The sequence below is a fragment of the Perca flavescens genome, chromosome 5 (genome assembly GCF_004354835.1).
Source record: "Perca flavescens isolate YP-PL-M2 chromosome 5, PFLA_1.0, whole genome shotgun sequence".
NCBI lineage: Eukaryota > Metazoa > Chordata > Actinopteri > Perciformes > Percidae > Perca > Perca flavescens.
Genome location: NC_041335.1, coordinates 33,042,989 through 33,059,433, shown reverse-complemented (window position 1 = coordinate 33,059,433; position 16,445 = coordinate 33,042,989). Strand labels below are relative to the sequence as shown.

Here is a 16,445-nt window from a genome sequence, read left to right as displayed (position 1 = left end):
TGTACGGATTTTTCCAGACGTCAATGGGAGAAATGAATGGGAAATTTACTTCCGGAACCCAAGGTCTCTTAGAGTGTGGGTGGGACTGTTGAGCTCTATACGGCGTATACCTGCATATCACGTAGACTACACCACTGGGTAGACGCTCCATATTCATGCGCCATCTTGAAATATGTTAGCCGGTAAGGGACATACAGGACATACTGCTCCGCCTTTCACGTTTTCGCTGTCACATGATAAACTCACAGGTGCTGCTAATGCTGCTAATGGGTATCGTCGCTTCCCGGCCCCGGCAAGTTTGAAGAAGGAAACACGGAGGACCACACGTATTCAAAATCCAAATTTCAGGAATAGGAGTCTTCTTCTTTGCCCAGAATAAGAAAAAGGAGATTGAAAAGAGCAATAGACCAGCTTTTTGCAGCGTGAAGGCTAGTAGTAGTACCGTAGCTGACCTTTAAGTCCTGTCCTTAAAACATACTTGTATCAAAGAACCTTTTCTGATTTTATTTGTGTTTAAACCTTCTTTGAGCTGTCTATTTCTTTCTTCTTACTATTCCCCTGCTAAAGCTCAACAAGAAAACACTGTCTGTAGAAACACAAAGAGCACATTTACCACTAAAACCATTCACTAAACTACTGAAGGAATATTGTACCACTTGGATGTGTCTTCTATACCAACTAGTCTCACGGCAGTTTGTCTCAACTAGTCTCACGGCAGTTTGTGAAATGGTCACGCTATTTAATCTATTGATTTGTGTACATGGACACATTTATGTCGTATTGTTCATGGTGGAGAGCACGGACTTTAAACTAATGTATTTCAATGGGAAGATCTTTCGTGATCACAGTATGACAATGGTAGCGAGTAGTATTAAAAGCCGAAAACTCTGCGCAAGGAGGTTGGTTGGGGTGGTGGATGGGTCAAACAACACAGGAGGATTGTGTCCCGCGTGTGATGGTTCCTTTCCCAGTCCGTTGTTGTCTCATTTCCCGCGAGTCACGTTTGCTTTCCCGGTTCTTCTTTTCCTAATACCAACCGGTTCTTCTTTTCCTAATACCAACCGGTTCTTCTTTTCCTAAACCCAACCCCGTTCTTCATTTCCTGAACCCAACCAGTTCTTCTTTTCACCCAACCAGTTCTTCTTTTCACCCAACCACGGCCTCGTGCTCTCCTTTCCTGTTCTTGATGCTTCCCATTTCATGCTGACCACCACAAAAAAAAACGAGATGAACGTGTCTGTGTACACGAATCCATAGATTAAAAATAACGTGACCATTTCATGAACTGCCGTGAGACCGTGTTGTCTGTACTCAGAAGTGTCATAGTGAAAGGCCTCATAAAGGCCAGAAGGTCAAAGGAAGTTCATATGTTTAGAATTGATGACTGTGTGATTTAATTGCCTAGCAATGAGGTAGAAAAGTGGACGTTGTGCGTCGCTGCGGTGGGAAACAGGATGTCTGGCCTGGGTGAACGTGCAGGTGGCTGCGACAGACGGCTGCGAAACACTGTAAAACAACATACTTTCACTTTTACTTTGGTTGTGACACTGAACAATAAGTAACAGTGGTGTGGGAGTAGATGACTAAATGGAAGGTGATCATACATCAGTAATATTGTTTTAAACTGGAAAATGAGATCACCTGGTACTTCATATGGGAAAGTATAGGCTTGGTTGAAGTAATGGTATAAAACCTACTGCTAGCTTCACTTACTATGAAGCTCATCACATCATAATGTGCAAGTGAAGATTTCAGACTAAACATACATTAAAGGACCTAAATAGGGTTATTCACCATCTCCCCTAGATTTAGATAGGTGGGCATTTTTGTCTCAGTGCATGCATTGTCTTAGTCCAGCAGAAAAATATTTCTTTTTTTTAACCATTAAATGAAGGTTGTAGTCTGTAAATTGATATAATGAGACAGTACAGTTGTTTAACAAGATCATTCCGTGAACCATCACCTTATCGTGGTGGAGAGGTTTGTGTGTCTCTGTGAACCTGAGGGCTGTGTTGTCTGGAGCTTTGTGCTCCTGGTAGGGTCTCCCAAGGCAAAGTGGTCTCAGGTGAGGGGCCAGACAAAGAATGGTTCAAAACCCCAATGAAAAAGCTAAGCAGAGATGGAGTGACCCTGCCCGGAGGAAGCCCGGGGCCCCGTCTGGAGCCAGGCCCAGACGGGCGGGCTCGCCGGCGAAGCCCTGGTGGCCGGGTTTGCCACGGAGCCCGGCCGGGCACAGCCCGAACAAGCTACGTGGCAACTCCCTCTCCATCCCATGGGCCCACCACCTGTGGGAGGAACCGTTGGGGTCGGGTGCGATGCCACATGGGTGGCAGTGAAGGTCAGGGGCCTCGACGGACCAGACCCGGGCGGCAGACGCTGGCTCTGGGGACGTGGAACGTCACCTCTCTGTGGGGGAAGGAGCCGGAACTGGTGCGGGAGGTGGAGCGCTACCGGTTAGATCTGGTGGGGCTTACCTCTACGCACAGTCTCGGTTCTGGAACCATACTCCTGGATAGGGGTTGGACTCTTTTCTTCTCCGGAGTTGCCCAGGGTGTGAGGCGCCGGGCGGGTGTGGGGATACTCACAAGCCCCCGGCTGAGCGCCGCTGTGTTGGAGTTTACCCGGTGGGACGAGAGGGTCGCCTCCCCACGCCTGCGGGTTGTGGGGGAAAACTCTGACTGTTGTTTGTGCATATGCACCAAACAGGAGTTCGGAGTATTCGGCCTTCTTGGAGACCTTGACTGGAGTCCTGCATGGGGCTCCAGTGGGGACTCCATTGTTCTGCTGGGGGACTTCAACGCACACGTGGGCAATGATGGAGACACCTGGAGAGGCGTGATTGGGAGGAACGGCCTCCCTGATCTAAACCAGAGTGGGTGTTTGTTGTTGGACTTCTGTGCTAGTCATGGATTGTCTATAACGAACACCATGTTCGAACATAGGGATGCTCATAAGTGTACCTGGTACCAGAGCACCCTAGGCCGAAGGTCAATGATCGATTTCATAATCGTTTCATCTGATCTGAGGCCGTATGTTTTGGACACTCGGGTGAAGAGAGGGGCAGAGCTGTCAACCGATCACCATCTGGTGATGAGTTGGGTCAGAGGGTGGGGGAAGACTCTGGACAGACCTGGTAAGCCCAAACGTGTAGTGCGGGTAAATTGGGAACGTCTGGAGGAGGCCCCTGTCCAACAGACTTTCAACTCACACCTCCGGGCGGAGCTTTTCGTGCATCCCTGTGGAGGCTGGGGCATTGAACCCGAGTGGACAATGTTCAAAGTTTCCATTGCTGAAGCTGCGGGCGAGCTGTGGTCTTAGGGTCTTAGGTGCCTCAAGGGGCGGTAACCCACGAACACCGTGGTGGACACCGGTGGTCAGGGAAGCCGTCCGACTGAAGAAGGAGTCTTTCCGGGATATGTTATCCCGGAGGACTCGGAGGCAGTTGCAGGGTACCGAAGGGCCCGAAGGGCTGCAGCCTCTGCCGTGAAAGAGGCAAAGCAGCGGGTGTGGGAGAAGTTTGGAGAAGACATGGAGAAGGACTTTCGGTCGGCACCAAAGTGCTTCTGGAAAACTGTTCGCCACCTCAGGAGGGGGAAGGGGGAACCATCCAAGCTGTGTACAGTAAGGATGGGACACTGTTGACCTCAACTGAGGAGGTAATAGGGCGGTGGAAGGAGCACTTTGAGGAACTCCTGAATCCGACTAATACGCCCTCTATGTTAGAGGCAGAGCTGGAGGATAATGGGGGATTGTCGTCGATTTCCCAGGCGGAAGTCACTGATGTAGTCAAACAACTCCACAGTGGCAAAGCCCCTGGGATTGATGAGATCCGTCCAGAAATGCTCAAGGCTCTGGGTGTGGAGGGGCTGTCCTGGTTGACACGCCTTTTCAACATTGCGTGGAAGTCTGGGACGGTGCCAAAGGAGTGGCAGACTGGGGTGGTGGTTCCCCTTTTTAAAAAGGGGACCAGAGGGTGTGTGCCAATTATAGGGGTATCACACTTCTCAGCCTCCCTGGTAAAGTCTACTCCAAGGTGCTGGAAAGGAGGGTTCGGCCGATAGTCGAACCTCGGGTTGAGGAGGAACAATGCGGATTCCGTCCTGGTCGTGGAACAACGGACCAGCTCTTCACTCTCGCAAGGATCCTGGAGGGAGCCTGGGAGTATGCCCAACCGGTCTACATGTGTTTTGTGGATTTGGAGAAGGCGTATGACCGGGTCCCCCGGGAGATACTGTGGGAGGTGCTGCGGGAGTATGGGGTGAGGGGGTCTCTTCTCAGGGCCATCCAATCTCTGTACAACCAAAGCGAGAGCTGTGTCCGGGTTCTCGGTAGTAAGTCTGACTCGTTTCAGGTGAGGGTTGGCATCAGCCAGGGCTGCGCTTTGTCACCAATCCTGTTTGTAGTATTTATGGACAGGATATCGAGGCGTAGTCGGGGTGGGGAGGGGTTGCAGTTTGGTGGGCTGGGGATCTCATCGCTGCTCTTTGCAGATGATGTGGTCCTGATGGCATCATCGGCCTGCGACCTTCAGCACTCACTGGATCGGTTCGCAACCGAGTGTGAAGCGGTTGGGATGAGGATCAGCACCTCTAAATCTGAGGCCATGGTTCTCAGCAGGAAACCGATGGAATGCCTTCTCCAGGTAGGGAATGAGTCCCTCTTTTATAATTTATTTATTTATTTATTGTCTCCTTATCACGGTCTATTGGTCTACTAGTCCAGAATTATTTGTTTGTTTATTTGTTTTTTAGTTGTGTATTGTGTTCGATTGCTGTATGGTTGGTGGCAAACCAGTTTCCCTATCGGGATTAATAAAGTTTTTTCAATTCAATTCAATTCAATTTCAATTCAATTACCCCAAGTGAAGGAGTTCAAGTACCTTGGGGTTGTGTTCGCGAGTGAGGGACAATGGAGCGGGAGATTGGTCGGAGAATCGGGCGCAGCGGGTGCGGTATTGCATTCAATCTATCGCACCGTTGTGGATTTAAAAGAGAGCTTAGCCAGAAGGCAAAGCTCTCGATCTACCGGGTCAGTTTTCGTTCCTACCCTCTCCTATGGTCATGAAGGCTGGATCATGACCGAAAAAACGAGATCCAGGGTACAAGCTGCTGAAATGGGTTTCCTCAGGAGGGTGGCTGGCGTCTCCCTGAGAGATAGGGTGAGAAGCTCAGTCATCCGTGAGGAGCTCGGAGTAGAGCCGCTGCTCGCTGCGTCGAAAAGGAGCCAGTTGAGGTGGTTCGGGCATCTGGTAAGGATGCCCCTGGGCGCCTCCCCTAGGAGGTGTTCCAGGCACGTCCAGCTGGGAGGAGGCCTCGGGAAGACCCAGGACTAGGTGGAGGGATTATATCTCCAACCTTGCCTGGGAACGCCGATCCCCAGTCGGAGCTGGTTAATGTTGCTCGGGAAAGGGAAGTTTGGGGTCCCCTGCTGGAGCTGCTCCCCCCGCGACCCGACACCGGATAAGCGGATGAAGATGGATGGATGGATGGATTCCATGGCTTAATGGTGTTGAAAGTTAAAATACATTGAATTTTATGTAAAAAGACAAAAAATAAACATCATTTTACTGTGGGAAAAACACCAGTACCTCAAATACGTACCTGCTTGCCTAGCTTAGCGTAGTGAATGGAATCCTTTGTTGATGGTTAGCATGTCGTGAGTAAAAGAGAGCCAACAACAACAACATAAAAAAACCTGGCCTGCATATTAACGACTACAAATAGCAATGCAGATTAAGACTAGGCGCTTTCTTAGGCAGATATTGACTTGGGACTATATTAAGGCGAAGCACGGAGGACCACACGTATTCAAAATCCAAATTTCAGGAATAGGAGTCTTCTTCTTTGCCCAGAATAAGAAAAAGGAGATTGAAAAGAGCAAGAGACCAGCTTTTTGCAGCGTGAAGGCTATACCGTAGCTGTAATACGTACTTTGAACTGCGTGTCACTTGAGAGTTGATTGCGATATATGCTCTCAACGCTTGATGCGAGAATTTCCTACACATTGGACCTTTAAGTCCTGTACTTAAAACATACTTGTATCAAAGAACCTTTTCTGATTTTATTTGTGTTTAAACCTTCTTTGAGCTGTCTATTTCTTTCTTCTTACTATTCCCCTGCTAAAGCTCAACAAGAAAAACACTGTAGAAACACAAAGAGCACATTTACCACTAAAACCATTCACTAAACTACTGAAGGAATATTGTACCACTTGGATGTGTCTTCTATACCAACCTAGTCTCACGGCAGTTTGTGAAATGGTCACGCTATTTAATCTATTGATTTGTGTACATGGACACATTTATGTCGTATTGTTCATGGTGGAGAGCACGGAGTTTAAACTAATGTATTTCAATGGGAAGATCTTTCGTGATCACAGCATGACAACGGTAGCGAGTAGTATTAAAAGCCGAAAACTCTGCGCAAGGAGGTTGGTTGGGGTGTTGGATGGGTCAAACAACACAGGAGGATCGTGTCCCGCGTGTGATGGTTCCTTTCCCAGTCCGTTGTTGTCTCATTTCCCGCGAGTCACGTTTGCTTTCCCGGTTCTTCTTTTCCTAATACCTACCGGTTCTTCTTTTCCTAAACCCAACCCCGTTCTTCTTTTCCTGAACCCAACCAGTTCTTCTTTTCACCCAACCAGTTCTTCTTTTCACCCAACCACGGCCTCGTGCTCTCCTTTCCTGTTCTTGATGCTTCCCATTTCATGCTGACCACCACAAAAAAAAGCGAGATGAACGTGTCTGTGTACACGAATCAATAGATTAAAAATAACGTGACCATTTCATGAACTGCCGTGAGACCGTGTTGTCTGTACTCAGAAGTGTCATAGTGAAAGGCTTCATAAAGGCCAGAAGGTCAAAAGAAGTTCATATGTTTAGAATTGATGACTGTGTGATTTAATTGCCTAGCAATGAGGTAGAAAAGTGGACGTTGTGCATCGCTGCGGTGGGAAACAGGATGTCTGGCCTGGGTGAACGTGCAGGTGGCTGCGACAGACGGCTGCGAAACACTGTAAGACAACATACTTTCACTTTTACTTTGGTTGTGACACTGAACAATAAGTAACAGTGGTGTGGGAGTAGATGACTAAATGGAAGGTGATTATACATCAGTGCATGCATTGTCTTAGTCCAGCAGAAAAATATTTCTTTTTTTTAACCATTAAATGAAGGTTGTAGTCTGTAAATTGATATAATGAGACAGTACAGTTGTTTAACAAGATCATTCCATGGCTTAATGGTGTTGAAAGTTAAAATACATTGAATTTTATGTAAAAAGACAAAAAATAAACATCATTTTACTGTGGGAAAAACACCAGTACCTCAAATACGTACCTGCTTGCCTAGCTTAGCGTAGTGAATGGAATCCTTTGTTGATGGTTAGCATGTCGTGAGTAAAAGAGAGCCAACAACAACAACATAAAAAAACCTGGCCTGCATATTAACGACTACAAATAGCAATGCAGATTAAGACTAGGCGCTTTCTTAGGCAGATATTGACTTGGGACTATATTAAGGCGAAGCACAGGCAAAGCACTGCTAATTGGGCGCAGAGATAGTACAGGAGTACAGGAGGCTGTTTTGTTCTTTTTCTGTTTTTAAAAGCAGTAAGCATTACAATTATGCAAATAAACATTAAAACTTTAGTTAAAATATACAACTAAAGAAAGAGAAGAAAAACATCAGAAGACATGAATGCCACTCCCAGGAAGAACTGAGATACTGGAGGCATACCATTTAAGGTTAAATGAATAGTCCCTCACCAGCACGTCATATCCTTATCAGCTCTGCAGTATTTAAAAACCAGCCTCTTCTCCCCAGTCACTGACAGTTTAGCAAAGGTAGCATCTGCCTTTCCTTTCTAGCAACTGTTACTTGGAACCCTGTCACCTGTCGGCCTGCTTGACCCTCCGCCTGATTCCTGAACTTTTGACCTGTGTCACTGTAAGTTTTTGAAACTTCCCATAAATCCACTCAACTGATCATGTCTGCCTATTTTTCTCTGTGTTTGGGTCCTTCACTTGATCAGTGGTGGAAACAGGAACTTTCTCTCTCAGAAACTGTAAACTTTAAATTAACTACAATATTTTTTTATGCTAACAAGCACTCATCCCCCATTAGCATTCCATTGACTGCCATTCATTTTGGCATGACTTTGACAGCCAATAACTTTACATCTGAAGCATTTAAAGACTCTATTTGTCCATTGTTTATTTCTAAAGAAACACTACACCTACAGTCTCCGTATCTGTAAGATTGGGAATGATTGAGATTTCTCTTGGCACAGCTACCAGAAGACTTACAACTTTCAGACACGTTGCTCACGTCACATTCTCTCCGTTGGAGGCTGCGCAGTAAAGCTGGCCATCACCGGAAAAGTGCTTCTAATAGCCTTCACTGGTCTCCATCCAGAGACACGGGGTCTATTGGTCCATTATATACTGTCTATGGTTTTATCCAGTCAAGTGTTCTCAGCAGATAAGCAAAAGAACAAGCAAGATCCTCTGCTCATTTGACAAACGCTACATCCCCGGTACGATACACGCAGACATCGTAGCTTCAGCGAGACGTCATCCATGAAGTTTGTAGTCTTTCTAATTACGTATTTTCACAGTCTTATACTTCAACAGTTTAACAATAAACTGAGACTTTCTTCAGTTGAAAAATAATGATTTAAATTGACGAACATCATATTTGTAATCCATGGCTAAATTCAAACGGGATCAAAAAATAATTATTATCTCTATGCTGCAGGTCATTCCCCCTCTCTCTCCCCTTTTAAGTCTAAGCTGTCCTATCCAAATAAAGGCCTAAAAAAGCCCCAAAAATAATAAAAAATAAAAATAAAATATATATATATATAAGTACTGTATCTTTAAAATCAATTCTAAAAGGGAGAATGGAGGAACATTTACTGGCCAAGCAAGAAACATGTTGGTGAATTATTATTTTATAGTGTATGTCTGATTCTTCCTTATGTGTCTTTGTCTAAAATGTCCCGCTATCCTCCAGAGAACATGAGTGTGTCCACCATCAGGAAACATAAATGACAATTGCAGATTAAAAAAAAAAAACTGGATAAACAGGATGAAGATTAAGTATTAAGTATAAAAAATTCCCTTACCTGAGCTTCCCCGCCCATTTCCCCACCTGCCATGCCATTTCCTTATCAGCTCTGCAGTATTTATACCAGCCTCTTTCTCACACTCTCTACCAGTTTGGCATTTTGCTTTCTAGCATCTGTTACCTGGAACCCAGTCACCTGTCGCCTATCTTCCATCCTACCTGCCTGCCTACCTGCCCGTCTGCCTACCTGCCTGAACCTCTGCCTGACCCCTGGAATTTTGACCGGTGTCACTGTAAGTTTTTCTAACTTCCCCATGAATCCAGTGAACTGATAGTGTCTGCCTGCTTTTGTCTTATCTGGATCCTTTCCTTGTTTGCTCATATACGCCAGCACACATTATTAGTGATAACTGATTGTCTTTCGAAAACATTAAACTATGTTTACTTTATTTTCAGCCACGACAGAGACGCTGGTATTGTTTTTACATTGTGAGTCTGTGTGTGTCCCAGTGGGAGTAGCTCAACATTTGATGTTCTATTTTTACCAGGGTTAGATTTTAAGTTATTTTATTACAGCAATTAACAGATAGTTTTTTCTGTGTTTCAGAGTATTGCTGCTGATTGCCCTGCCGGCTCTTTCCGCAGCCAGTGAGAAGAACGACGATCTAGGTAAACTGAAACTACCGTACAACAACTATTTCCCATTCTTTATTTTCCAAGTGTCCTCATTTATGCATAACTTAAATAAAATCTACACATAGAGGGAAACAGAAGAAAACTATGGAGCTAGAACAGTGACAGTACATTTTAGCATCAAAAAACAAGGCATTGAAAAGATTAAGTTTTTACTTTTAATGTTAACGTATAGGTTGACATTTTTCTAGTCTATCTGGATACAATCTTCACTAGTCCATATGTTAACAGGGTTGTTGGTTGCAGTAATTGTTCCTACTGTCCATACTGGCTTCTAAAAGATTGCTTATTAAGGCAATTCAATTGTAAGTGCATGATGGGGTCCTCGCTATGTGAACAAATTCATTTATAAAGTTCAGATGAAATTAATACGAGATCTCAGGAATCTGAGTTTGACAAAAAAAGTGGATATCTTAAAGTCTTTTTTCCATTTTTGTGCTGCATGTTAACAGTTGCATCTCATGATTGAATCCACAACAACTTTGTTGTCAATTGTTCAATCATGATTATGATTTTGGCTCCCAATGATCACAAAAACAGAATAATAGAGAAAATAATTATTTAGCTCATTACGTTTTGCAAGTAAACTCTTATTTTGTCTTTTGTTCTGACTGAAAAAATAAAGTTTAAATAGGTATTAAGGCAAATTTCACAGTTGTATGTGTTTTTTTACTGTTGATTTATTTAACTTTTCCCACTGTTTTTTAAGTTCAATAATTGCAACATCTTTTCAGAAGTCAACAAGTAGCCTAACCGTGTTAAATTATTGTGATTTCAATATTGACCGAAATAATCATAATTATATTTTTTTCCATAATCGAGCAGCCCTAATGACAGTCGTGCATAGTTACGGTGGACAAGCTACGAATGGAAAATTGATGTTTGGGCGCGGGATTTATGTCAATTTTACTATTTCTAATTAATGACAGCAGTCACTGACCTCTTTTTTTGTATTAAGAAAGCAAGATAAGTGATATAAAAAATAATTGTGTGTGTGTGTGTGTGTGTGTGTGTGTGTGTGTGTGTGTGTGTGTGTTTTAGAGGAAGAGGGGGAAAAGGAACAAAAGATATGAAAATAAAGGGAAAAAGAGGAATTTTTAGTTTGAGGACAATGACATAGCTGGATATTTAAAAAGGATTAGGAATATATTGATTGATTATTTATGTCATTTGGTTTGTACTTAAATAGTTTTCCTATTTGTTCCTTCTCAAAGGTAGTTAGCACAACCTGAACATGGATCAAACCAACCTGGAATGGCAGACCTTTAATGGCTCTCTCCCCAACGGAGCAGTTTCAATCTACAATGAAGAGAAGAAACGCACCGACTATGTTAGCAAATACACTAGCTCGGCCGGCTTCTACAACCCTGACAAGGGTCCTTACTGCTTCTACCCCTATGGAGACAAAGAGCTCAGTGGCTCCCCATTTGAGATCCTGGTAAACAAAGACAACTTTGAGTTTTTAGAATGGAAGGATGGCTCCCACGGTTCAGTGCCTCAGAATGCAGTTGAGACCTGGCCCGGCAGCGGTATATATGTTGGGAAGAACCAGTATGGTCTTGGGAAGGTAGATGTTAAAAATACGGCTTTCTTCCTTCCGTGGGAAGGTAAGGAGCATTGGTACAAGAACTACCAGGTCCTGACCGTTAACAAAGATGTAATCAGCGAGGACATATCTGATATCAAGTATAAAACTGATGGGGTTAAAGCCATTAAGGGTTCTCCAGAGACCATGCAAATATCTGTCGTCACCAACAATGAGTGCCGTTCAGTGAAACGGACAACTACCCTCTCAAAGACAACCCAAAAAGAGACAAGGTGGGACACAAGCTTTTCACTAACAGTGGGCGCTAAGACTACCATCACTGCTGGAATCCCATTAATTGTTGAAGGAAAAATCGAGTTAAGCGCAGAAGCGACCTTCGGGTTCACCAAGGGGACCACTCATACCGAGTCGTCCACCCACACTGATTCTGTTGAGGTCGAAATACCACCAAACCACACCTGTCGTGTCAGTATGGTGGGACATAAGTACGAGGAAGACATCCCATATACCGCACGCCTCAAGCGCACCTACAGAAATGGGAAGACCACATGGGCGTCCATCTCTGGGACCTACAAAAGTGTCCAAATGGCAGAAATCCGGGTTGTGGTGGATCGCTGTGAACCTATACCTAACGCCAAGCCCTGTCCCTTAAACAAAGAGTAATGGAAGCGGTTTCATGAGATACGACACCTGACATATTGTACTGTATGTCCATACCATTGTAATGAAAAGCTAAATATAAACCTTCTTTTGCATTATATGCCTTAACATATTTTATGAGACAGTAGAATTACTTACATTTTATTTTTTTCAAGAAACAAATGAAATATATGAAAAATTGATTTAATGGTTCATTGTTTCAAATAAAATAAACTTACATGCAAACCAAATCTGTGTCATCCACTCAAAAATTCAATCAGTATGCAGGTCAGAGACAGGTGGTGGTATGATGGTATAAAATACCTACAGATAATTGAGTCAGCACTTCATTTATTACTTCAGTGTTGTTAATTAAAATATTCAGCGATAAGACCATTTAGGAGATAAAATATCTTAGTTTTTAGCAGTTTTAATAGTTTAACATCTCATTGCATTCAGTAAAGTGTGAGACAGTGGGGCTGCCCAGGTAGCACAGTTGGTAGAGTTGGTAGAGTGTGTGTTCATATGAAGATGTTTTTTCCTCGACCCAGAGGCCTAGGGTTTGAATCCAACCTGCAGCAATTTCCTGTATGTCTTCCGCCTCTCTCTCCCCTTTCATATCAAAGCTGTCCTGGTGATTAAAGGCAGACATTACCAAAATAAGGTGAGCTTAGGGAAACCTTCCCTCTTCATCTCTGCACAGTGAAGCTCAGATAAATTAATGGGTGGACTTTAAAATACTAGTGATTTTATTTTGTATCAAACAACTTGGCAGGGTTGGTAATGTTGGAAAGCTAGCAAAATTTGAAAGTAGCATTTCCTCAGGGCTCCCCCTAACCCCTCCCCCTGCTCTCGGGGCTTTGACCCACACAGACGTGCATGAGCACGGCTGCATTGCTGCTTCAGAGCAGAGCAGAGAAAGGACCACAAACGGCAGATGTCCTGGAAATGTTCCTCCATTGATCCAGACTAATTGATACCCAAAAAACTATTCGGTGGTGTATTCCTTTAAGGTTTGGGTCATTTTTAAGAGCTTCGTGATTAAATCTTTATTGTGTTTGTGTGAGGAGATTTGGATTTCTTAAAGTTTTCTCAGATGACATTTGACAAGCACTGTTATGAGTTATTGGTTAAAGGTCACTGATATACTATGATAGTTTGAAGGAAAAAGCAAAATAAGTTGCTCCCTTATGAGTCTGTTTTTCCTTACTAAGTTAATAAGTCTCAATATTATCCTGCAATAATGTTAATGAGATCAGCATGACAGGCTTGTGCACAATTCAGAATTGAAATGAGAATGACTCATAAATTCCAATTCAATTCTTGAATTTGAATTGATGTCAAAAACAGGATCTAGAATTACAATTTGAATTTGAATTAAAAGAAGCAGAATTGCAATTCAATACAAATTCAAAGAAATTCATATACATAATTTAAGTGAAGTTTTTAATAATTAAGCTTCACAATATGTCAGATATAATTGCATTAATTGTTATTAGTTTGAACTACCTGTACAGATTAAATTTTCAGGAAATGTTTTCCCCCAGCAGTGAATGTTAAAAGCTCTAGTCACAGAACAAATAATTCAGTTTTAATTATTGTAATTTTGTGGAATATGATGGAACATGACTCCATTTCCCAGAATGCTTTAATTTAACCAAGGATTTAAAATGGTTGCCAAACAATTTGAGGTGGACATTTGTTTGAAAGCTTCTTTTCTACACAATTTGATGGTCAACACTGGGCTTTTTAAGTTTCAGAAGTTCCTTACAACTCCAGATTATAATTTTTATAGATTTGACACCTGTAATAACAGGTAACAAGTCAGCGCGCCTGCGTAGAATCTTCCTTCTACTTCTCTCCTTAGTAGCGCGGAACCAAAACATGTCGAAGCGAACTAAAAAAACTTGTCTGGAAAGACGAGGAGGTGGAGTGGAGTTGTTGTTTGTCTGATGATGACCGGCACAGTTGACCGTGATAAGCCACAGCACAGCACCCACGGGAGCACTACCAATACCCTGAGCCTCGCAGCCCTTCCGCCGCTGCTTGATAGCGAGAGGCAGCGGGCAGAGGAGGCTGAAGCAGACCCTCCTCTGCCCACTGGCCGCTGCCTCTCGCTCTTTCTCTTCATCTGCAATGTTGTCGCTTACTCTGGCTCAAATGAATAGCCTATACATATCATCATCGAACTATAACAACCTCCCAGTAAGCACACATACGTCGCCACGATGTATTGGCGATGTAATCAGAATGCGGCGGGGATACGTAGTAGATTCAGAGTAGATTGCTTGTTTGCTCACTGGCACGACGTCCCTGGGACCCCAGCAAACATTTGGACGTTTAATGACCGTTGAAAAGACGTCCGTGCGAGACGTCCCGTCATGGTTGAAAAATAGTTCCAAAATGAAAGTTGAACCGACGTCTTTGACGTCACTTGGCCGTGAATTCCACGTCTTTTCTGGCCGTGAATTCCACGTCTTTTCTGCGCGTCCCTGGACGCCAGAATTACTCTTCTTCTGGATGTTTATAAGGTGTGTTTCTGCATAAGTGTAGGCTATAAGCCTGCATATTAAACAATCATACACCCATTGTGTTAAATCGTGAACGGCGATCTTGACGTTTACACATCTAAACTTGACAAAGGTTCTAAAAAGGTCCAAAATCGGTCCAGTCATACCTGAACGTCTATAACACGTTATAATCACGTGTATATCAAACAACACTTTACTTATACATTTAAGTTCTTAATATAATTAATTGCATCTGAATATAGGGTTAAGGTTTGTTGCATGTAATTATGCATAATTTATAGTTATTACAGTAACTACATGTAACAAGGACACGGTAAAATAAACTGTTCTTATTTTCATTTTAGTAGTTCATTACAAATGATCATAAAGATAACGGGATGAACTAAAAAGCCACAAAATTCCAAATCACATTTATTTATTTTACGGTTTATACAATACAGATTCACCCGGGAAACAGGAAAAACGTGTTCATTACAAAACAAATTCCGTTTTAGCTCAATTCCGTTAATTTAGTTCAGTTCAATAACACTGTCACAAATATCTCCCTTTGTGTAGCAACTTTTTGCAACATCATTTACACCAGGAAAGTTATTTGTTATAACCCCACACTCTTCCTGGAGCATGTTTCAAGTGTTCCACCATAGCCGCATCAATTTCTGATTCAGTTGAATTTGGGCTCCAACTCTTCACAGCATCTGAGGGAAGAGAATATTACAATAATAAACAAAACAAACAGTAGGAAAAAAATGACATTGAATTATTGTCTAAATGTTTTTATGGTCCTATAACTAAATTAAAAAAAATAAATGAAACAAGATTTTGAACCAGTTTCATGAATGAAACTGAGTTAGAAAAAGCTAAAATCAATATATATATATATATATATCCCTAACCCATTCTATGAAAAAAAATGTAGGATTACTTCACCTTAGAAAAAATAACCAAATAAGGTAAAAAAAAAAATCACGATTAACAGTACAGTGCAGCGTAGCAATTGCATGCAATGTTAAAACATACACTTTCACACCTTTGACTGTAACATTAAACATACTTTATACTATGGTATACCGTTGTATGAGTTCAAAGTAACTTTTAGCCTACTAACGTTTGCTAGCTAGCTAATTTTAGCCAAACTCAGTACATTTCAGTTGACAATGTGGGCATCATTTCTTTCGGTTCATTCATGTCAAACAAGTAAAACTCAAGCACGTTAATCTAATAATACAAAATGTACTTACCCAACAGTAGAGTTTTAATAATATTATCGATACAACTCAATTCCTCCCCTCCTCGTGGTTGTTCAACGTTCAAGTTACTGGCTCCGGAGTCTATGGGGAGAACGCGTTAACATCAGATAATCTATCCTATCGCGGGATTTTGTAATATCGCGATATCTTTTGTTACTACATCTTGGCAGCAGTTTCCCTGTCAATGGTAATTACTGTACATGTTATATATGTGAATGATTACATCCAACTCCGACATAAATGGTGACCGGATATATTTATGTTTTACATGTATGCATACATTCATTTAAAAACAAAAAACAAAGAATACATCAGGTACAACAGGTTGAAATAATGACTAAAATGCAGTGGCTTTGCAATCACTTAACCACACTGGGCACTGTGTAATTATAATTTATTTAAACCACATAAAGTAAATGTACTTTGTATACAAATCGTGTTTCTTTTTCTGTTTTGCTTGACTAGACGTGTAAAAGACGCCAGTGGACGACACTATCCACAGCCTTGACTATAGATCGTGTAAAGGACGCCAGTGGACGCCTTCACAACCTTTTAAAAACTTGGCGAATTAAATTAATTATTGCAGTATTAACCATGCAAGGGTTTAGCGCAGCTTTATCACAATTGATTTCATAGAGGGGCATGATGGACTATAAATGCACGTGTAAAGGACGTCACTTAGTGGACGTCCACTTACAACTGATTCACAACATGGTAGGCTA

General features: G+C 42.5%; 1 protein-coding gene across 2 annotated transcripts in view; it reads left to right on the top strand.

Moving 5' to 3' along the window:
* The window catches only part of LOC114555804 (natterin-3-like), an 83,880-nt gene extending 71,883 nt beyond the window's left edge, over positions 1-11,997 (top strand). Inside the window, exons 2-4 of one of the 2 annotated variants that reach the window (XM_028578505.1) lie at positions 9,239-9,360; positions 9,675-9,736; positions 10,975-11,997. In XM_028578505.1, the coding sequence (XP_028434306.1) occupies positions 10,995-11,969 (975 nt within the window). In that variant the 5' untranslated portion in view covers positions 9,239-9,360; positions 9,675-9,736; positions 10,975-10,994 and the 3' untranslated portion in view covers positions 11,970-11,997. Of the gene's footprint in view, positions 1-9,218; positions 9,361-9,674; positions 9,737-10,974 lie in introns of both variants that reach the window. The other variant, XM_028578504.1, reaches the window with a different exon arrangement.
* The last annotated feature ends 4,448 nt before the right edge of the window (positions 11,998-16,445 follow it).